This window comes from Protopterus annectens, chromosome 17.part0 (assembly GCF_019279795.1).
Source record: "Protopterus annectens isolate FY-2018-M chromosome 17.part0, PAN1.0, whole genome shotgun sequence".
NCBI classification, from domain to species: domain Eukaryota; kingdom Metazoa; phylum Chordata; order Ceratodontiformes; family Protopteridae; genus Protopterus; species Protopterus annectens.
In genome coordinates this window covers 617309061-617329291 of record NC_056751.1, presented here as the reverse complement: position 1 = coordinate 617329291, position 20231 = coordinate 617309061, and the positions used below count along the sequence as shown (strand labels likewise).

Sequence of the window (20231 nt, the reverse complement as noted above, 5' to 3'; positions counted from 1 at the left end):
TTTAGTATTTAGGAATGAGTGATAAGAAAAGTTGCTTAACTCCCGCCATTAATTTGCCCCTCTTTCCTATTTTTAAGTACCTCAGCAGAAGACTTACAAACTAAAGATCATTTTCCGAGACAGGCATTGTGCCTTTATATCCTCTAGAAAATTATGAAATCTTATCCTGGCATTTCTCTCATGATAGTCACAGTGCAGCAGCCCTGAGATCACCATCTACAGTTTCATAAGCACATTTGATAGAATATTTACTAACCCAAGATGCAGACCTGACTATTTCCAAAAAAAATAGATTTAACCTGACAGTTAGGGAGGTGTCTTTATTCCTCCAACAGGGAGTGTATCAGAGATAGAGTCTCATAGACCTGCTAGCTAAAGTGATTTTATCTGGACTTCTCCTTTATATTCTGTTTATATATAGATCTTACACCAAAGAAAGTCACTTACACTGATAGCAAGTCTTTCAGAGTCAGGGCAGACATACTGAGAGCAACTGATTTGGAATGGAAATGTACAAAAAGACTAACAAATATACCTACATTGTATAGTTTATTTGACTGCAACCTGTGAAAGACAGCAAAGCTATACAGACATCATAAACAAGGACTAATAGTAAGTACATACTACTTAGTTTTTAAAAGAGCAAACACCCCTGCACCTAAATTCCAGGTTGCATGCTTCCCATATACTTCTGCTAACAGTACATTCTAACTTTGAGTTTGTGTGATTTTAAAGTTAAAATAAATTAGTTGGAAGGGAAGATTGCCTCTCCCTAGCAAAAAAGAATTACATTTGTGTAAAGCAAAGGCGATTCTTAGTTCATTTGTAGAAATTACTTTTTAGTATTTTACATCTAGTAGCATGCAAAATGAAGCTTGTTCATTACAGATTCAGAGATGTCGAAGGGATACATCAGCCATTACTACACTTTTTTTCCATTTCATTTATTTTTATTTTACAGTCATTAAACAGCAAAAGCGCTGCTTAGCGAGTGTAAACTAACGGCTCTATCAACCTCATTGTTCACTCTCTCATACACACATACACAGTCTCTTCAGCTTTCACACACACATACATTCTGCATTCATGCACACATTCACTCACACACCCATACAGGAACATGAACACAGACACACACATACATACACTTATTCACTTTTTTGTTTCACTCCCTGCCTAAAATTTTCTGTGCAGGCTGGTACCAAATAATTCATGACCCGGTGGTTGGGGACTGTGGCTGTAGAGTATTGCATAAGCTATTTATGTACTCCTCCCTCCCATTGTTTTTTGTAGATACATGACACTGAGTGCACACCCAGCAAACCTGCATCGCTCTTGAGTTTGTTTGTGTCTTTCGGCTTTTCCCAGTTAGGGGTCGCAACAGCGGAACTCCGGTCCACTAATGATTGGTAGTTGATTTTTACGTGCCGAGTTACCAGCCCTGGTGCACAACCTTCAACGAAGGTACACCCATTCATGCATGTCTCCACGCAGAAGATGCTCTAGCTGAGAATCTAACTGGACAGAGCCTTACTGTGAGGTGACAATGCTACCGCAGCACCACCACCACTGGTCCGTATTGCTCTTGAGTAAACCTCCTTTACTACATATTGCATCCTGCTCATTTACCAGGAGCTCAGCAAAGCTTGGACTCTTGGCCTGCATTCAGGAAGTGTTTTACTTGTATCCAGTGCCATTCAGGCAAACCCCGGGATTCATGAAACTCGGCACAAGGATGGCGTTAGCCTTGCACCGACCGTGCAGCGTAGAGATGGTGCAGCAGCACTACATGCATATTAATGAAGGTGTGCTGCCACAATGTCCACATGTATAGGACATGTGGGCGAGTGCAGGGGGCATGTCTAAGCACTGCACGGAGGCGTGAATATGTCGGCTGCAGACACGCAACCTAAAATGCTGACTAGTACAGCCTGCCTCTAATAGTAATCACTCCTGTCAGTGTCCGTGGATACTGAAATGTATGCAAAGCATACAAGACAGTTTTGCGAACACCAAAATAAAAAGGAAACACAAAGGCACGTAGCTGAATATTGAGCCCTGTCCCTTGAACAAATAACATTTAAAACCCTGTGCCTGTATTCCATTGCAATGTTGATTGTTATACCAAGTGGAAGCGAAACACAGCATGTTTGCGCACTGCTGCTTTTTGCTAAGCCTAGCCCAATGGTTAGGGTTACCACCTGTCCCACTTTGTGAGGGACAATCCCTATCTGGGCAGTTGTTCCCTTACCACAAATATTAAAAATGGCAAGTGTCCTGCAATTGTAGGACATAATTATGTCCCATATTTTATGTAATAGTTCCATAAAACAGTTAATTCTGTATCTAAAATACCTAAATGTTACAAGAAACAGAATAAGCAACTAAACTGCTAAAAGAATAAGCTGTCACTTAGGCATAAAAGTAAAGTACTATCCTTTGTACTGACCATGGGTATGTGTCGGCCTGTAAAATCTGATGTGTGTCCCGAAGATGTCCCACTTTGGCCATTTGAAAAGGTGGCAACCCTACCAATGGTCAGAACATTCACTCAATATCTGCCCATTTGTGGTCCAGGTTGTCCCTGTCTGGACGGCCCAAAGATGAATGTGTATTACTCGGGTCTACCTACCATGTCATGAAAGATAGGTATTTGCGTGTACCTATGTGCGTGAAGTACAGCATGTGGAAGATCAGATATGCCAGGATTGTCCTCACAACCATATTGGTACCAGAGATATGTAGAGTACTCAATGTGTTCTGTTGTCTGTGCCATGGGCCATTAAGCAGAGAAGGGATGTATGGTGTGTGTGGAATATGGGGGGGTGAGGGGTAAAGTAATAATTCGCTAGGGGGAAACTGGGTCGGATGTACAATAGGTGAACTAGAGGTGTAGCAGGCATGCAGGGTGTACACTAGTCAAAGCTCCTGCAAAAATGCAAATTTTATGGAACTCCATATTATTACACCCAGAATGCACATGCTAACTGAATTACTGTTCATTTTAGTAAACATAATTACATAAATTTTTAAATTTTGTGTATCCTTCATTTATTGTAATAACTATTTCTCATAAATATGGATCTTTTCTCCCCAGGCCTCTACTGAAAAAGGACTTGTGTCCAGTTGGACTTTCCCAGTAACCAGATGTAAAATAAATAAAAAATATATAAATGTACTCAAAATACAGAAGCTTCTAGAACAACCATTCAGAATGCCAAAACAGGATCTGCTACAGGTGATACACACATACACACACACACACGCACACACACACACACACACACACACACACACACACACACACACACACACACACACACACACACACACACTACTCATTATCATGGTAAAATACAACATACTGACAGACGTCATATGTTCAATACGTTAAATGCTCAGAAAGAAAAAAGAGAACATGTAGTTGCACTTTCTGTGGTACCTATGTGGCACTGGCATGTCCCTGGCCCCACAAATCCATGTCTCACATATGCAAACACACTAAAATGTAACCATGGTCTGCAAATTGGGCTTTGTCTCTACATCTCTATTACACTAACTCAATAAAGAGGCCATCTACAGCAGGGGAAAGGATATAGCATCTGACACAGTTTTTAGTTTAAAGTTATATTTAAGATATTTACCCCATCACACATGTGCACCCATTCACAAGATACTTCCTGCAGCCACCTCACAGAGTTTAGCATCACCATTATGTTCAACAAAGAAGTGCAAAAGAAATGTCCACTGAATCCATTAACAGTATTACAGTTGTTCATCTAACAAGCTTCCAAATTGCTTCACTTTGTAGCACATGTCATTTATATAGTGACTCCTTTAGAACAGCAGAACAAATTATGTGGAAGTTCTCATCTCAGTAGTCTGCATTTCAGCCAAGAGCAGTAATGCATAGTCACCAAGATTTTCACAGGTAGCTCCCACTAAGGCCACAAATGACCACAGAAGCAGGGCCAGTAATTTAGTCATTACAAATCAATGCCAGAATCAAATCCCAGGACACATGAACTAAACATTCAAACTGGGGCATTTCATGACATCTATAGAGTACATCCAAGCATAGTGCCCAAGAGAGGACATAGCACCAGTTTTTCCAGTACCCTCTACTGCAAGTACTTATTTGCTTACATACCTTGCAGATGAGAATCTCCAAACACACATAGATTTAGTCATACCCCCTTTTTCTACTCATCCTTTTATGTGGCACATACATTCTAGATATTCTGAAAGTGGAGGTGATACTACTGCATACATTTCAAAACCTGCAACTATCACTTTTACAGCATTTATATAACCACATTACATAACAGTAACATGCAAAAATAGTGTTTTAAACAAGTCAGATAATAACCAGGTTCACTTTTTAATGGGAGAATCTGTTGCTTGCAGGTTAGACAGTGTACCATTTTGTAGTTGACCCTGTTATTTTTATAAACAGCTCTGCACTTACAAACAAAAAGGACATTTGGTTATTTTTCCCACAGATGCTTTCCAGCAGTACAGCATACATAGAATACGTTCATTTTTTTCAGGACAGTTTAATGTGAAGTAATTATTCAAGCACTGTTATAGGCTTCAAGGCCTGACATGGCCACTCAGTGTCAGCTCAGTAACATAATCAGTTCCATGACTAGAAACTCCTACAGTTTTAATCTAGTAGCATTGATGAATCTATTTATCACTTGTTTCAAAGTATCTGCTTTAGTTTCCAATTTATGGATTCTTCTGTTGGTAGTCATTACACATATCATTAGGTCAGGTTTAGCTAACTTGCCTTCCTTGTCTCAAGGTCTTTCTTTGCATGCAGTACCGCCTCCATTTTATCAAAAGATAACGACTCCCTAAGCTACAACTTTTTTTCTAAAAGCACTTTTTTCTCAAGTAAAAGCAGTGGCAAAGAATTTTGAAGACTTTTCATCAAGTTTTGCATCCTTCAAAGGTTGGACTTCCTGATATTCCTTTCAGACATCATATGCAGGGTGTAGTGAGATAAGGGTGGGGCTATTCAGAAACCAGTAGGACTTTTACAAAGCATTAATCCCTAAATTTCTGTAAGCATTTTTTTATGTTTACTGACTTTCATGTAATGCATATCAAATATTTCTTTAGTACAAAAACACACAGTTGATAAACACATTCACTGACAGCAAGTAAAAAAAAAATAATTGGGAATTAGTCTTCATATAAGCACTAAGGGATTCTGAACACACCATGGGTGTCCTGCATTTCCACTGCATCATCGAATGATATTGTTACAATGTGTACAGTCCAATAAATTCTAAAAGACAGCTGACACCAACAACAAGGAACTATAGCAAAAGTCAGCTGTTTGATGCTTGGTTTAGGACATCGGGGGTGTCCAAACTTTTTTCACCAAGGGCCATATGCGGTAAAATACACAAAAAGCCGGGCCACTCACTCGAGGTGAAGTATATATTATATTGCCTCACCTGGTTTATTTTTTAAGACAAGTAATTTTAAGTATATGTTTCATCTGGATTCTTTTTGTATGTAATTTTTAATTTTGTCCACTAGAGGGGAGTGTTGTATTAGTTTTGGGATATAAATTAAGTTATGTACCCTTCCGTTTCTCCGTATGAAATCGCATTCAATTGTTTATTATGCATTCATTTACTTATGCATCTAGTCTAGTAACTAGAATCGTGTGTTCTTATTTTTATTCATTCATTTATTATTGCAATGACATTGCAGTGATTTCAGTTAACCGTTAACTGATATCCGGCAGATGCTACTTGACTGAAGTAATAGTTTGGACTGGAGAACTGCAACTTGGATGATATCCCGGCTTTTAAGAAACTAGAATAGAAGTAGTTCTAGTAAGTTATTTGTGTGTTTACACAGTTTTGTTGGCGATCACCAACATTATAGCATTCAGTTATGATTGTTGTGTACTACAATAAGTTTTAAACATGTGGAGTTTCGTCAAGCGTTTCATGTGGAATAACTGTTTGTGTATCCTAGAGCTGTCCGGTGCTTGATTTCTGTCTTTTGTTTGTGCACTGTTCTTTACCTGTGGTTTAAACAAGAAATGCAATACCGCCAGGTTTATGTGTGGGCCATATTTAGTAGATTTTTGGAATTTGCTGCGGGCCAATTAAAAATGGATCACGGGCTGCAGTTGGCCCGCAGGCCGCAGTTTGGACACCCCTGGTTTAGGTGCAGGGTCATGGAGATCATGAGGCTATACTTGCATCTGACCTGCCATTGCCATAAGTGAAGATATAGAGGGTTATGATCCATTTGCAGATCATAATCTGCTTATTATGTTTTCAAGACATGGATACCAAGAAATTCACTTTGAGAGTAAAGCTCAAGAGGTGAATCTTGGAATCCATGTCGAGAACGCATAAAAATGGATTATGACTGGTGAGATTATCATAATTCTTTGTAGTCCCTGGAGCTATATCTACTCCATGTACTACTAGTTAAAGGGGAAAAAACATTGCTAAGTGTTTTCCTGGCTTTCAAAGCTACAAAATGATTAGTGAGCACTGTCAGAGATGCTGTGTAATGCACTCTGTTATGTTTACACTTACCTCCATACCTCCCAACTATCTAGATTTTTGCAGGACATATATAATATTTTTTTCATAGTTTTGGTCTGTTCCTCATAAAATATGTGATTTCTTTGGACAGACCAATGAGGCTTTGCATTTTTCAGATTATGCAGGGAAACACACAACAGGAAGCTAGGGTCATGTTAAGAGTACAGACATCAGGCAGAAACAAATGTTTTATTCTGCCACTGTATGGGCAGATTTTACTGCCTAGAATGGGGCCCGGCCTTAACAACATAAGCAGGGGATGCCTAACATTTGTTAAGGTTGGGTCACGTATCTTTCTGGCACTTAACTGGTTTGTCTTTTATTGAATATCACATCACAATCAGCTCACCCCATGCACTGCAAAAGGGTCATTGATCATAGAAATAGCATGCCATACTGTATATCCTTTAGTGGTGGTAGCATTGACTTTTACACATTTGCAAACAAATAAAATATTTGAACATTAGCCAAAATTAAAAAAAAAGTCTCACCTGATAAACATAGTTTAAAGAGGGAAATCAGGATACTGTAGATCCAAAATGAAAATGCCAAATTCATACCTGGAAAAAAAATATCGTCAGCTTATATAAACCAAATATTGTGTAATGTGTTATAATTTAAATTCACATTGCTGTATTGCATGCATAATATATTAACTTACCTATTTTACCAGCACCTTTTTATTGTAAAAAAAAAAAAAAAAAAGTATTCCTTCTAATGTGCTGTGAAGACTGCCAGCCTAGCCAGATAGAATTTGGTATATAATTCTATAATTTGTAAATATGAATGTTGAACTACAGACTTGTTTTCTTAATTGAAAGAATATGCTGTGAAAGGTTAAACTTAAAACAATGTAGCAAGATTGCCCTCTGCTGTAAAGAAAGCTAAGTCAAGCATTTCTTGTCTGTTCTTTGAAGTTACAATTATTTCATGCCTGTCCCTTTGAAGTTAGAATTTGGAGTCAGTGAGTCTGGAGTGAAGCATCCTGCCTATTGTTTTAACTTAAGGAATAATTACTATGGAATGTATTTTATTGCTCTGGTTTCTGCCTAGGTGTAAAAGAATGTAGATGCAGTTTCTGTGTGCCCTGGGAACCCAGGGAAGGGTAAGAATGATGTAATGTTTATCAGAAATGCAATTTCAATTTAAACAGAGGGAACCAGAATGCATTAAGCATTTTTGTCTTGACCATCCAACTCACAGCACTTTCTTGCTTATATGTAAGTTATCTTAGACTTGTGTTTTCTTTTAGAAATATCTAGGAACTAGAAATATTAGACTAAGTGTTTTTCTGTGATGCCAGAACTGTACTACTGAATTATTTTAAGTATTTCTCTGTGATCTTTGAACTTTTGCTAGCACTGTGTATTAAGAAGTATTGTCTTGTGTTTTTATTAATTATTATTAAATATTTTAAAACCTTTCAACTGTGGCTGTTTTGTAGAGACAATTTAAGCTCTTTAGAGTACTTGCATGCCTTTGGTAAAATTGTACAAAGCCACTCTAATAGCTTTAGCCCTGGGCTATACTACCAATTGGATAATAATATTGCACAGTAATAATTGGACACCATTTTAAGGGCCTTTGAGTAGCTGATAAATATTAGTGGGTGGTGGCAGCTGGTACTACCGTATTGTCAGGGAGAAAGGGGTATAGCTGGAGAACCTGTGCCAGCCTTCCCCAGGAGCGTCAGTGTGGTTGTATAAACACTTCCCAAAGTGTGTGTGTGTGTGTGTGTGTGTGTGTGTGTGTGTGTGTGTGTGTCAGCTACTTGGGCAGGGACACGAAGCACTTGGTTGGACAGAGAGGATGCTGGAGGTTTTAGCTTGCCCACTAAGCTGAGATCTGGACCCTATAGCTGTGCCAGTGGGGAGTCTTATTGGGGACCTGGAGAGCAAGGGAGCAACCAGCCTTGAACTGACTGTGATCTCTGTGTGCTCTTAAGGGAAATTGCACTTTACTGTGTGTATTTGTTAACTTTCCTCATATATGAGACACTCTTCTCTGGAGTAGTGGTGAGGATTGAGGCTCCTTGATTGCTGGGCCAGGGCACGGGCATCACATGTGCCATCACTTTGAGTTTGTGCCATACCATGTCATTGCAACTATCTTTTTGCTATCTACAGTTTGGCCAATATAACTGCTTTACTAAACTTATTTGTGAAGACTGTTAAAATGACAAAAACTGACCCATTATCTAGCATTTTCTCAGTTTCTGAGTAGGACTGTTCTAATTAAAACTAGATTCCAAAAAAAATCTGAGGAATTATCATTTACAGACCAAGTATATGTGAGATAACTGTGATGAAATAATACTAGTTGCTAAACACCAGCCCATACAGATTATCTCTGATTTTCAGAGGTTGGATAGTATGCATATGAACCACTGAAGCCACAAGTGAGATGTGCAGCATATAGTAGATGATTTCATGTCAGTGAAGTCATTTGTGCACAGTATAGTAGAGGGACAGCTCACTAAGTCACATAAATACATACATGTGATGTGATGCATGTAGCCAGTAAAACATGCTGCTGCAATAGCAGCATGAACTGTAATATAGGACACTGATGAGACACACTTTTTGTAGAGCACAACTAACCAGGGCAAAACTGTGCAGAAAGAGACCGACACTATAATTATAAATATAAGGACAGTGTGTGGGGAATGCTGGGATTTAGTCACACCTGCTAGGGTTTGGTCATAAGGGCAAAACCTGGGTCCCTGAACACAGCAGGTGTGGGTGCATATATCTCGCAACATCATCATGTGTTATTACTTTTACATTTACATTTTTATGCAATCTCCTTCATTACTCTTCTAACAGCCCAAGCCTCTAATCAAATCCAGGTCAACTTAGTGATAATCAGGGTTTATATTCCTGTATACCACCCTAGCTGACTTAATTCCTAAGTGTTGTTACAATCTAGTAAAATCAATGCTAGAATATAGTACATATTTATTGGTGATGAAATAAAACAGGAATGAAAATGAGTCCTCAGTTTGTTAAATCAAACAATACTGATGTAAAACACTAAACTACTAAACTTTGAACATGGACTAAATAATCCTGTTTTTTTTGTTTTTTTTTGTTTTTTTTAGTTGTACTACACACACATGTCTGAGGGGTAACAGTTTTGATTTACAAAGCCACACAAGATAAAATTGTACTGGAATGTTTCAGTTTAATAAATAATACCAGAAATGAAGAGTTATAATTTTTTTGGAACTGTGAGAAAGAACTTGTAAGTAACAAAACATTTTTTGCAAATATTGGTGGAGCAGTGCTGCAGAAATTAACATTGTCATCTCACAGCAAGAGGTCTTCTGGTTCGATTCTCAGCTGGGGTTCCTTCTGTGCAGAGTCTGCATGTTCTCCCTGCATTTGCATGGGTTTCCTCTAGTTTCCTCCCACATTCCAAAGCCATGCATCTGGAGTGCTTCTCCTTGGGCCTCTGCTGAAAATGGGCTCAGTCGGACTTTCCTGGTAAACAAATATTAAATAAAAATAATGTTTGGTTTCAAAACTGGAAATACTCAGGCAGTCTAACAGTATCAAAGTTTCTGAACAGGAATTAGTTAATTTCTGTGCAGATTATTGTTGCAGGGTCTTTTAGACATGCATGATGGACACATTATCTTCACCCACAAAAGTTTGTGAGTCTGAATTACTGAACAAAATGAGCTCTCATAGCCCTCCAAGGCTTCTCTCCATAAGGCAAGTTACCTATGCCTCTAGCTATTTTTTTCAGGTAGAGGAATTCTTCAGAATCCAAATAAATAAATACATAAATAAACAAATAAAGGTAAGACAGAAATTCCTTTTAGATAGAAAATACTTTTGACTGTTATGGACCTTCCAATCAAAATCTATGGAGAAAAACAGTGAATGATGAACCTAGTGAAACAGCTCATGGAGTAGAACATATATTTAGAATGTCCTTCCCCATACTGTTTACTGCTCATATTGTAAAGAAGTCAGTAGATGGTCCCTGGCCGTGTAGGAGCTTCTAAGCTTCTCAAGAATCTGTTCATGCAAAGTGGAAGGTAGGCAAGTTCAAAAGCTTGAAATACACCAGTGAGATTGCATTTACAGGCTAATGGACTGAATAAGTAACCATGTTTTTAAATAAAATGATACTGTTACTTTCTAATTCATTCTGACAGTGCATTAATTAATTTAAAACTCAATAGTTACAGATAGAGGAGATGTGCAGCACTCTACATTATGTTAAAACTGCTGTAACATGGGCTATGAACTATCAGCTATTAAAATGCCTGTTACAGGACACCCTCAATGTTCCCTGAACATCATGTACTTGGTAAACAACCTATACACAAGAAAGCCATTATTTTGGGAGACAGTAACAGCCATCAATAAAATGGAGTACCAATGCCTCCAATATGTGAAATGCCCAAAAGTTCTTAGACTTAATAAACAAAAACTGCATAGTACAGATTGTTAAAAAAAAAAAAAAAAAAAAAAAACACTAGAGGATATGATATTATTGAACTGGTCCTTACCAATACAGCATCTTTGTCTACTATTCCACTGATTATAAATTAGTTACATTCACCCCCCAAATCTCTAAACCCACTGAAATCAGTTTTAGAATTCATGGATTTTAAATGTACTAATCTCATCAAATTCTATGATGAAGTTTCAAAATGTACCTGTAGCAGCAGCATCCGAGACTTTTGTTACTGCTGGTAGTTTCACAAACAATTCTAGGTCCCAACCCATATCTAAATATAATGAGAAATCCAAAAACAAATCCCTCTTTTGGTCCATCATCATAAATAAACTATGCAACAAATGAAAAAAAAAAACTCCTTAAAATATGCAGCTGATCAAAACACCCACATAAAATCGACTAATAACTTGATTAATATTATCAGGTCTACACAAGCAGCCTATGACCTTAGATTATGGCTAGGTCTACTAAAGCAGCCTGTGAACTTGGTTTACATCTGAAGCTAAGGACAATGACAAAGCTTTGTTTATTTATGTCAGGAAACTACAAAATAACACCCAACAGTGCTCTGGATTTAATCATAATGACATCATGTACTCTGATCCAGTAGACACTGACAACATACTAGCAAATAGATTCAGTGCAAATTTTATCGCAGAGACAACTATCCAAAGCCCTTTTATCCCCACATCTCTCAGACCCCCCCCCATCTTCATTAAAGAACATGTACTGAAGGTGCTCTCCATGAGTAAAAATGCTTCATTGGTGTGGCCTGGAAATATACCAGCCTGTTTGAAAAACAGCATTAAACAAGCCATGGCAAAGCCATACTTTAAGCTATTTAACTTGATCTTAGCCACTGGATTTCTCCCTGAGGTTTGGCATACAGCAGTAGCGATGGCACACTACAAGGGTGGCCCACCACTGACCCCTAGAATTATAGGCCCATGAGCCTGATAAGTCTTATTTGGAAAGCCATGTAACATATTATAATTGACATGCTATGATATTAAAAATCTCATCAGGCTAGACCCATAGCAGTTCGACTTTTTTTCAGGGGTACATCTTGTCTAATGAATCTGGTTAACTTCTTCAAAAAGGGAATACAGGCTGTTGACAGCATTGATTCTGTACACACAACTTATCTTGATCTTGACAAAGGCATATGACACCATCTCCCATGCTAGCATAGTAAGAAAGCTTAATGTATTACAAATAGATCCTTATGTGGAAGACGGCAAGCTGTCTAAAAGACAGAACTCGTACAGTGCAGATAACAGGTGCCTCATCACACAATAGTGGTGTCCCACAGGGCTCAGTGTTGTCACACCTGGTAAACAACCCCTACCCTGGCAAACAACCTAGCTAACACCCAACTCCAAAAAGAAAATGTTATTAAAGACCTTAGAAAATGGATTGATAACTCCCTCTCATTTCATTATCATGTAATGTCAGTAATCAGGATGTCCCTCTACTCGATACGGCTAATCACCAAGGGAATATCATTCAGATCTAGAGGGGTCATTTTCCATATACATTCTGCATTGATTAGACCAATTATTGAATGTAATACTATTTTGGGATATCCCTGACTACACATATCAAAATCGAAAGATCTTAGAGCTTCCTAACTATGAAGATCATTGGCCTAAAACTTCTAAACTTCTAGAAAAGACTGGAAGCACTGTTTCTTTATTAAGTATTTTAAAGACTTTTGAGAGGAGATCTGTGCCTTGCTTTCCATTCCATTAGGGACCCATTGGTCTTAGATCTCTAGTATCTCCACAAATCATATAGTCTCACAATTATCAGGACCATGGATCCAAATTTTCATCAGCAAATAAATAAAACATGGTAGAAATATAGGTTCATTATAAAGCTCCTTCTCCCATGGCAAATCAAGCAGTGTGATACATCATCTTCCTTCAAAGAAGAAATGGATGATTGGATGGGTATTAACAAATTTATCCCAACTTGATTGGCCTTGCCCTGCTTGAAGAAGGAGGTACAGTGTCGGGATGCATATTGGCAAGGTGAATATGGCTGCAAGATGCATTTGCCTTGTACATCCTATAACTCCCACGACACCTGAGGAATGGTGAAGAGTGAAAGGGTAAAAACAAATACTAGGAATGGTGGCGTTGACTGTCATGTTAGTAAACTAATGTTTTCATTAAGGAAGCAGCCAGTTTGACAAAGATATCATGCTGGATGTATCTATTCAAACAAGAAGACTTCCTTGGCAGCCTGAGTTGAACCACACTTGCTATTTTACCATAGTTGAGAGGTTGCAGATTAATGACAATAGATGCAGTGTCTGCCTAAACCACGTAAGCTTCTTTGTTACCATGCATCCATTACAAGTTAAGAGCAGTATATGAAGACTAATCAGCTTGAGGGAAGCTCATTTAAGATCAAAGATGTGATCTGTGGCCAAAGAGAAACACCAGTGCAGTCCTGCTCTAATACACAATATGTTGTGAGATGTAGCAATTCAAGCAGCACAGTGAGTGTATAATTCCGCCAGAATGTGGTCACAGGAGCATAAATGTTAATCTCTGCATGGGGGATTTAAGTTAACAATGTCTGCTGACTTATTTTTCGGTATATCAGAAGAATGTCAGACACTAACATTTGTTGCAAGAAGCACGATCCAGTGTGACATCTGTACCTGCAGATACTGAAAGGAATTTGCTGCTCCCTGACCCCATTTAACAGTGTGGCTCCATTTTTTTGAACACCACTAATGTCAAATGGAATGGGGAAGACTAAGGTGGCAAACCTAAGACAACAATACAACTGCAGCAATTGAGACCTCATTTGATTAGGGCACATTTGTTGATTTGTTTGCTTATTTATTTTTTCGTCCTTTGTTGGCCAGATTAGTTCCATTACTCTAGTGGCCGCATTTCAAGGGTGATCTGAGGTGGCATTTATATTGACTAGCGGAAATTTATCCAGGCCACTGAGTAAATTCCCCTTTCTTTTCCTTCTAGGTTGTACAAAGGAGGGAAGCTTAAGGAGAGTGTTGAATGCTAGATGAAGGAGAATTTGCTGGAGAAATGGCAGATTTGCAGTTTGCAGATATAGCAGTGAACAACATTAAAATTATGGTAGTTTAGAGACTGAAAAAATGTTGCAAATTATCAAGACAGATAAACCAGGTGATGAATCATCAGTTTCCTGTTTGATATTGTAGACAGATGTGTCCAGGAATTTGGTGATACTGAAACTCAAGATGGATTTTGGAAGTGCTTGCATGCAGTAAATCTGCTGATACTGAAACTGAACTTGCTTTTTATGGCACTGGCACTCCACAAAGAGCAGCAGACAGTCAAAGCAATGAAGAAACTATTGAAGTGAATGTGCAACAAAACATTGTGGATTATATTGGTTTAGTCGTATTGGGCAGTAAAGAGGTGCATCAAATGAAGAGATAATCATATGCTCCGGCTGTGAGATTATGTAACTATTTAATTGCTTCACAATAGTACAAACTACAAGACAAAGGAGACTGGCTCTGAGAATACTACAAATAAATGGAAAAATAATACACAGGTATGTTATTTACTGTTAACAACATTAGCTGTGATATATTTAGGAAATTAAGTCTTTTGTGAAATAACACTGGAAAACTAAGTGATAGCAGAAAAGTTTAGAAAATTACATGAAGCTAAAGCTTTCTGTGAGCCCTAGAAGGACTATGATTTTTAACGCAAGAACTTTAATACACAAAAAAGAAAACTGACTGTTTAGTTTATAACTGCTGATATTGTATGGAATGTGCTTAATATGTACTTTGAGCAATGCTGTCATGCTGCATACAAAACTAAAACAAAACACGATGACAGAAATGTTTGGACTAGGGCATGGGACATATGTGTAGCATTAACTGTGAAAGAAGAGAATATTGTGCATATAAAAAGGGTAATTAATGTTATTTGACAAAGGGCCAATGTGAATTGTGTGTGTGTGTGTGTGTGTGTGTGTGTGTGTGTGTGTGTGTGTGTGTGTGTGTGTGTGTGTGTGTGTGTGTGTGTGTGTGTGAGTGTGTGTGTGTGTCTGTGTCTGATGAAGACAATCATTAAGATCATGATGTGTATAATGTGAATAAAGAGGACGTTCAGTTAAAAATTGTAGAAATTGCAGGGCAAAATTTTGAAATGGAGACAATATAATGAAACAGACCATTAATGGTTTGATGGTTCAGTGTTATTAGAACAGGGAGAAGTCTTACAAAAACAAACAGCAATAAACATTGTTACACCGAATGAATATGGAGAAGCTGAAGGCACTTAAGTAGTGAGGAAGAGAGACAAGTACTCTTAAGTGAAGACTTTTGCAGATGCTCTCAATAAAAATCTGCCCAAACAACAAAGACCTCCGAAGCAGAAATGCAAGCAACCATCTCATCCTAACACTACCCCCAAGATACATAGTCCACATAAACATTGTGCCACTCAGCCTAAGCCCCTACAGCAAAACATTTTACCCAATACACTAATCATAGGTGACTCAATAGTAAGGCACACTGATGTCCTGCTCACTAGGTTGAATAAGGAGAAAGTTACGGTCAGCTGCCTGTCGGGTGCCAGGATTCACCACATAACGCACCCACTTGGGTCTCTCCACAACAAGTATAAATATGAATCTGTCATTGTCCACCTTGTTGTGAATGACCTAAGATGTACCTCCCTGGACTACATGAAAAAAGACATGGAGGAGGTCTCGGATCTTGTAGCCCAGGCAGGTATGACCCTAGCCTTGAGTAGCATCCTACTGTCACCTAGAATGATACCACAGCACAAGCAGAAAATGATTGACTTCAACAATTAGCTAAGTTTCTGGTGTCATTCGAAGGGGATCCAGTATCTGTCTGTTTCGGATGACATGATCGACAGACCTCGATGCTTTGCCAGAGATGACATGCATCTGTCACCCCTGGGACTCTGGATACTGGCAAAGGCTCTTGCCACCCATATAGTACCTTTTTTAGGCAATGCCCTGAAGACAAATTTACCACCATAACAACTACAAGCAAACACAACCTGAGGGATATGCTACTCAATGCTAGAAGCCTAAATCTCAAAATGCACTCACTTGAGTCACCCCTTAAATTGAAGAACATCGACCTCTGTGCAGTAACAGAGACTTGGTTCAAGGTTCCAGAGAGCATGCCAGCGATACCAAGCTACATTGCATATCACACCTTTCGACCCCTAAATCTGGACCGAAGCCCTAAAGGAGGTGTGGACCAAAGCCCCAAAGGTGGTGATGTATCCATCTTCATAAAGGATACACACACCTCCAGACTGGTTGCCCAACACAATGCATCAGAGATACTACAGGTACAACTAACACTGGGTAAAACTGCAACCCAGGTTGTAGCCTGCTACAGATCCTGCACAATGTCCCAAGACTCCCACTCCATATTCTTGAACACTTTGGAAAGCATTAAGGTTCAGCCTAATACCCTTATACTGGGACATTTTAACTACCCCTCCATTAGCTGGGAAAATTACTTCTGTTCCAACTTGTTTGCCCAACGATTTCTGGAATTCATTATTCCAATGCCCTGGACCAACTCATTCTCACCCCTACCAGAGGTAAAAACATTCTCGACCTGGTCATTACAAACATGGGGGACTGCTGCTCTACACTAGTAATCAACTCCTCCTTAGTTATATCTGACCACAAGTTAATCACAGTTGATATTTAAATCCTACCCTCACCCCCCCCCCCCCCCATGAAGGAAACCACTGTAAAGAACTTCTCCAAAGCCAATTTTGAGCTTCTAAAAGCAGAAGTGTCAAACTTCATGTCATCCATGCAAATGGGGAATGGATGTATGGCTGCTGAATCATACACCAAGGTGCTGTATGAGTATTTACAGAAGGGCATGACTTCATGTCATCCATGCAAATGGGGAATGGATGTATGGCTGCTGAATCATACACCAAGGTGCTGTATGAGTATTTACAGAAGGGCATGACTTCATGTCATCCATGCAAATGGGGAATGGATGTATGGCTGCTGAATCATACACCAAGGTGCTGTATGAGTATTTACAGAAGGGCATGACTTCATGTCATCCATGCAAATGGGGAATGGATGTATGGCTGCTGAATCATACACCAAGGTGCTGTATGAGTATTTACAGAAGGGCATGACTTCACATCATCCATGCAAATGGGGAATGGATGTATGGCTGCTGAATCATACACCAAGGTGCTGTATGAGTATTTACAGAAGGGCATGACTTCACATCATCCATGCAAATGGGGAATGGATGTATGGCTGCTGAATCATACACCAAGGTGCTGTATGAGTATTTACAGAAGGGCATGACTTCATGTCATCCATGCAAATGGGGAATGGATGTATGGCGGCTGAATCATACACCAAGGTGCTGTATGAGTATTTACAGAAGGGCATGACTTCATGTCATCCATGCAAATGGGGAATGGATGTATGGCTGCTGAATCATACACCAAGGTGCTGTATGAGTATTTACAGAAGGGTATGACTTCATGTCATCCATGCAAATGGGGAATGGATGTATGGCTGCTGAATCATACACCAAGGTGCTGTATGAGTATTTACAGAAGGGCATGACTTCATGTCATCCATGCAAATGGGGAATGGATGTATGGCGGCTGAATCATACACCAAGGTGCTGTATGAGTATTTACAGAAGGGCATGACTTCACATCATCCATGCAAATGGGGAATGGATGTATGGCTGCTGAATCATACACCAAGGTGCTGTATGAGTATTTACAGAAGGGCATGACTTCATGTCATCCATGCAAATGTGGAATGGATGTATGGCTGCTGAATCATACACCAAGGTGCTGTATGAGTATTTACAGAAGGGCATGACTTCATGTCATCCATGCAAATGGGGAATGGATGTATGGCTGCTGAATCATACACCAAGGTGCTGTATGAGTATTTACAGAAGGGCATGATTTCATGTCATCCATGCAAATGGGGAATGGATGTATGGCTGCTGAATCATACACCAAGGTGCTGTATGAGTATTTACAGAAGGGCATGACTTCATGTCATCCATGCAAATGGGGAATGGATGTATGGCTGCTGAATCATACACCAAGGTGCTGTATGAGTATTTACAGAAGGGCATGACTTCATGTCATCCATGCAAATGGGGAATGGATGTATGGCTGCTGAATCATACACCAAGGTGCTGTATGAGTATTTACAGAAGGGCATGACTTCACATCATCCATGCAAATGGGGAATGGATGTATGGCTGCTGAATCATACACCAAGGTGCTGTATGAGTATTTACAGAAGGGCATGACTTCATGTCATCCATGCAAATGGGGAATGGATGTATGGCTGCTGAATCATACACCAAGGTGCTGTATGAGTATTTACAGAAGGGCATGACTTCACATCATCCATGCAAATGGGGAATGGATGTATGGCTGCTGAATCATACACCAAGGTGCTGTATGAGTATTTACAGAAGGGCATGACTTCATGTCATCCATGCAAATGGGGAATGGATGTATGGCTGCTGAATCATACACCAAGGTGCTGTATGAGTATTTACAGAAGGGCATGACTTCACATCATCCATGCAAATGGGGAATGGATGTATGGCTGCTGAATCATACACCAAGGTGCTGTATGAGTATTTACAGAAGGGCATGACTTCATGTCATCCATGCAAATGGGGAATGGATGTATGGCTGCTGAATCATACACCAAGGTGCTGTATGATTATTTACAGAAGGGCATGGATCAAGCCATACCAAACAGAACCACGATCATGTCCTCCAAAAAAAGGAAGCCAATCTGGTGGTCCTCTGTCATAAACAAACTCTACAACAGAAGGAAACAACTGTTGCAGAAAAGGGTCCCAAGACTGGAAAATTTCCCTTGTAAGTCTCAGCAAAAAACTGAGATCCCTCATCTAGTTACAAAAACAATATTGCTACAGATGCTAAAGATAACCACAAGGCATTCTTTAGCTAGGACAAGAATCTGCATAACAATACGCAGAGGTGCTCTCAGCTACTGCACAATGGCACCACTTATACTGAACAAACAGATATTGCCAATATCTTGCCTGACAGGTTTAGTGCAAAATTTACCCCCACTTCACCCCCTAAAGGGCCCATCCTAATACCCAAGGAATGCCAAATCCCCAATGTCATGGCTGCACGGGTAGAAGCTGCACTATCCAAAACCAGAAATACAGCTTTCATGGGACCTGATAATATATCTGGCTGTGTTTTACATGAATTACAAAGGCAACTGGTGCCATACCGGAGTGCCTTGTTCAACTACAGTCTCACTTCAGGCTTTGTGCCCACCAAATGGCACACCGCTACAGTCATTCCACTCCAAAAAGGGGGAGTGACTACTGGCCCTGGAAACTACTGCCTTATCAGGCTGACAAGCCTGATCTGTAAGGCCATGAATCAGATCATTATGGACCTCATAAATAGGAATATAGGGAACCTTCAAACCCTGGACCCCTCAGAGTTTGGGTTTGTGAAGGGCAGATCATGTCTTCTCAACCTGATAGCCTTCTTCAAATCTGTCACCAGAGTGGTCAATGAAGGAAGGTAGTTCATACAGCCTATCTCAATCTAGCCAAGGCCTTTGACACCACCCTCACTCAGGGATTATTGACAGACTCACTGACCTAGGCATTAAGCCCTACGTCATAAGATGAGTTGCCAACTGGCTCACGGACAGAACCCACACAGTGAAAGTAGCAGACTCCAAATCCAACTTCCAGGCAGTTAGAGGTGGAGTCCCACAGGGATCTGTCCTGGGTCCTCTCCTGTTTGGTATCTATTTCTCTGAAGTTCAGGCCAACACCAAGGGACTCTGGTTAACTAAATTCGTAGATGACTGCAATCTGGGAGCTATTATTGATTCTCAAGCTGATGTAGACATCCTACATAAAAGCCTCAGAGACACCAACGACTGGTGCCAGAACCATGGTCTTAAGCTCAATGCTAAAAAGTGCATCATCATCCCCTTCAGAAAAAAAATGCTGCCCACAAACTACCACATCAATGGTAGCCCTCTCAACTCCCAAAGTGTGGTAAGAAATCTAGGGACACAGGTCAATAGCAACCTCTCTTTTAGCAACCATTTTGCCACTGTAGTTAAAAAGTCCTTCTATGT

General features: G+C 39.6%; 1 protein-coding gene across 1 annotated transcript in view; it reads right to left on the bottom strand.

Annotated features, from left to right (window-relative positions):
- Window positions 1-20231, bottom strand: part of LOC122791475 (butyrophilin subfamily 2 member A1-like) — a 797187-nt gene that overhangs the window by 642564 nt on the left and 134392 nt on the right. The window contains exon 2 of the mRNA XM_044059218.1: window positions 7076-7144. Within this exon, the coding sequence (XP_043915153.1) occupies window positions 7076-7142 (67 nt within the window). The 5' untranslated portion in view covers window positions 7143-7144. The remainder of the gene's footprint in view (window positions 1-7075; window positions 7145-20231) is intronic.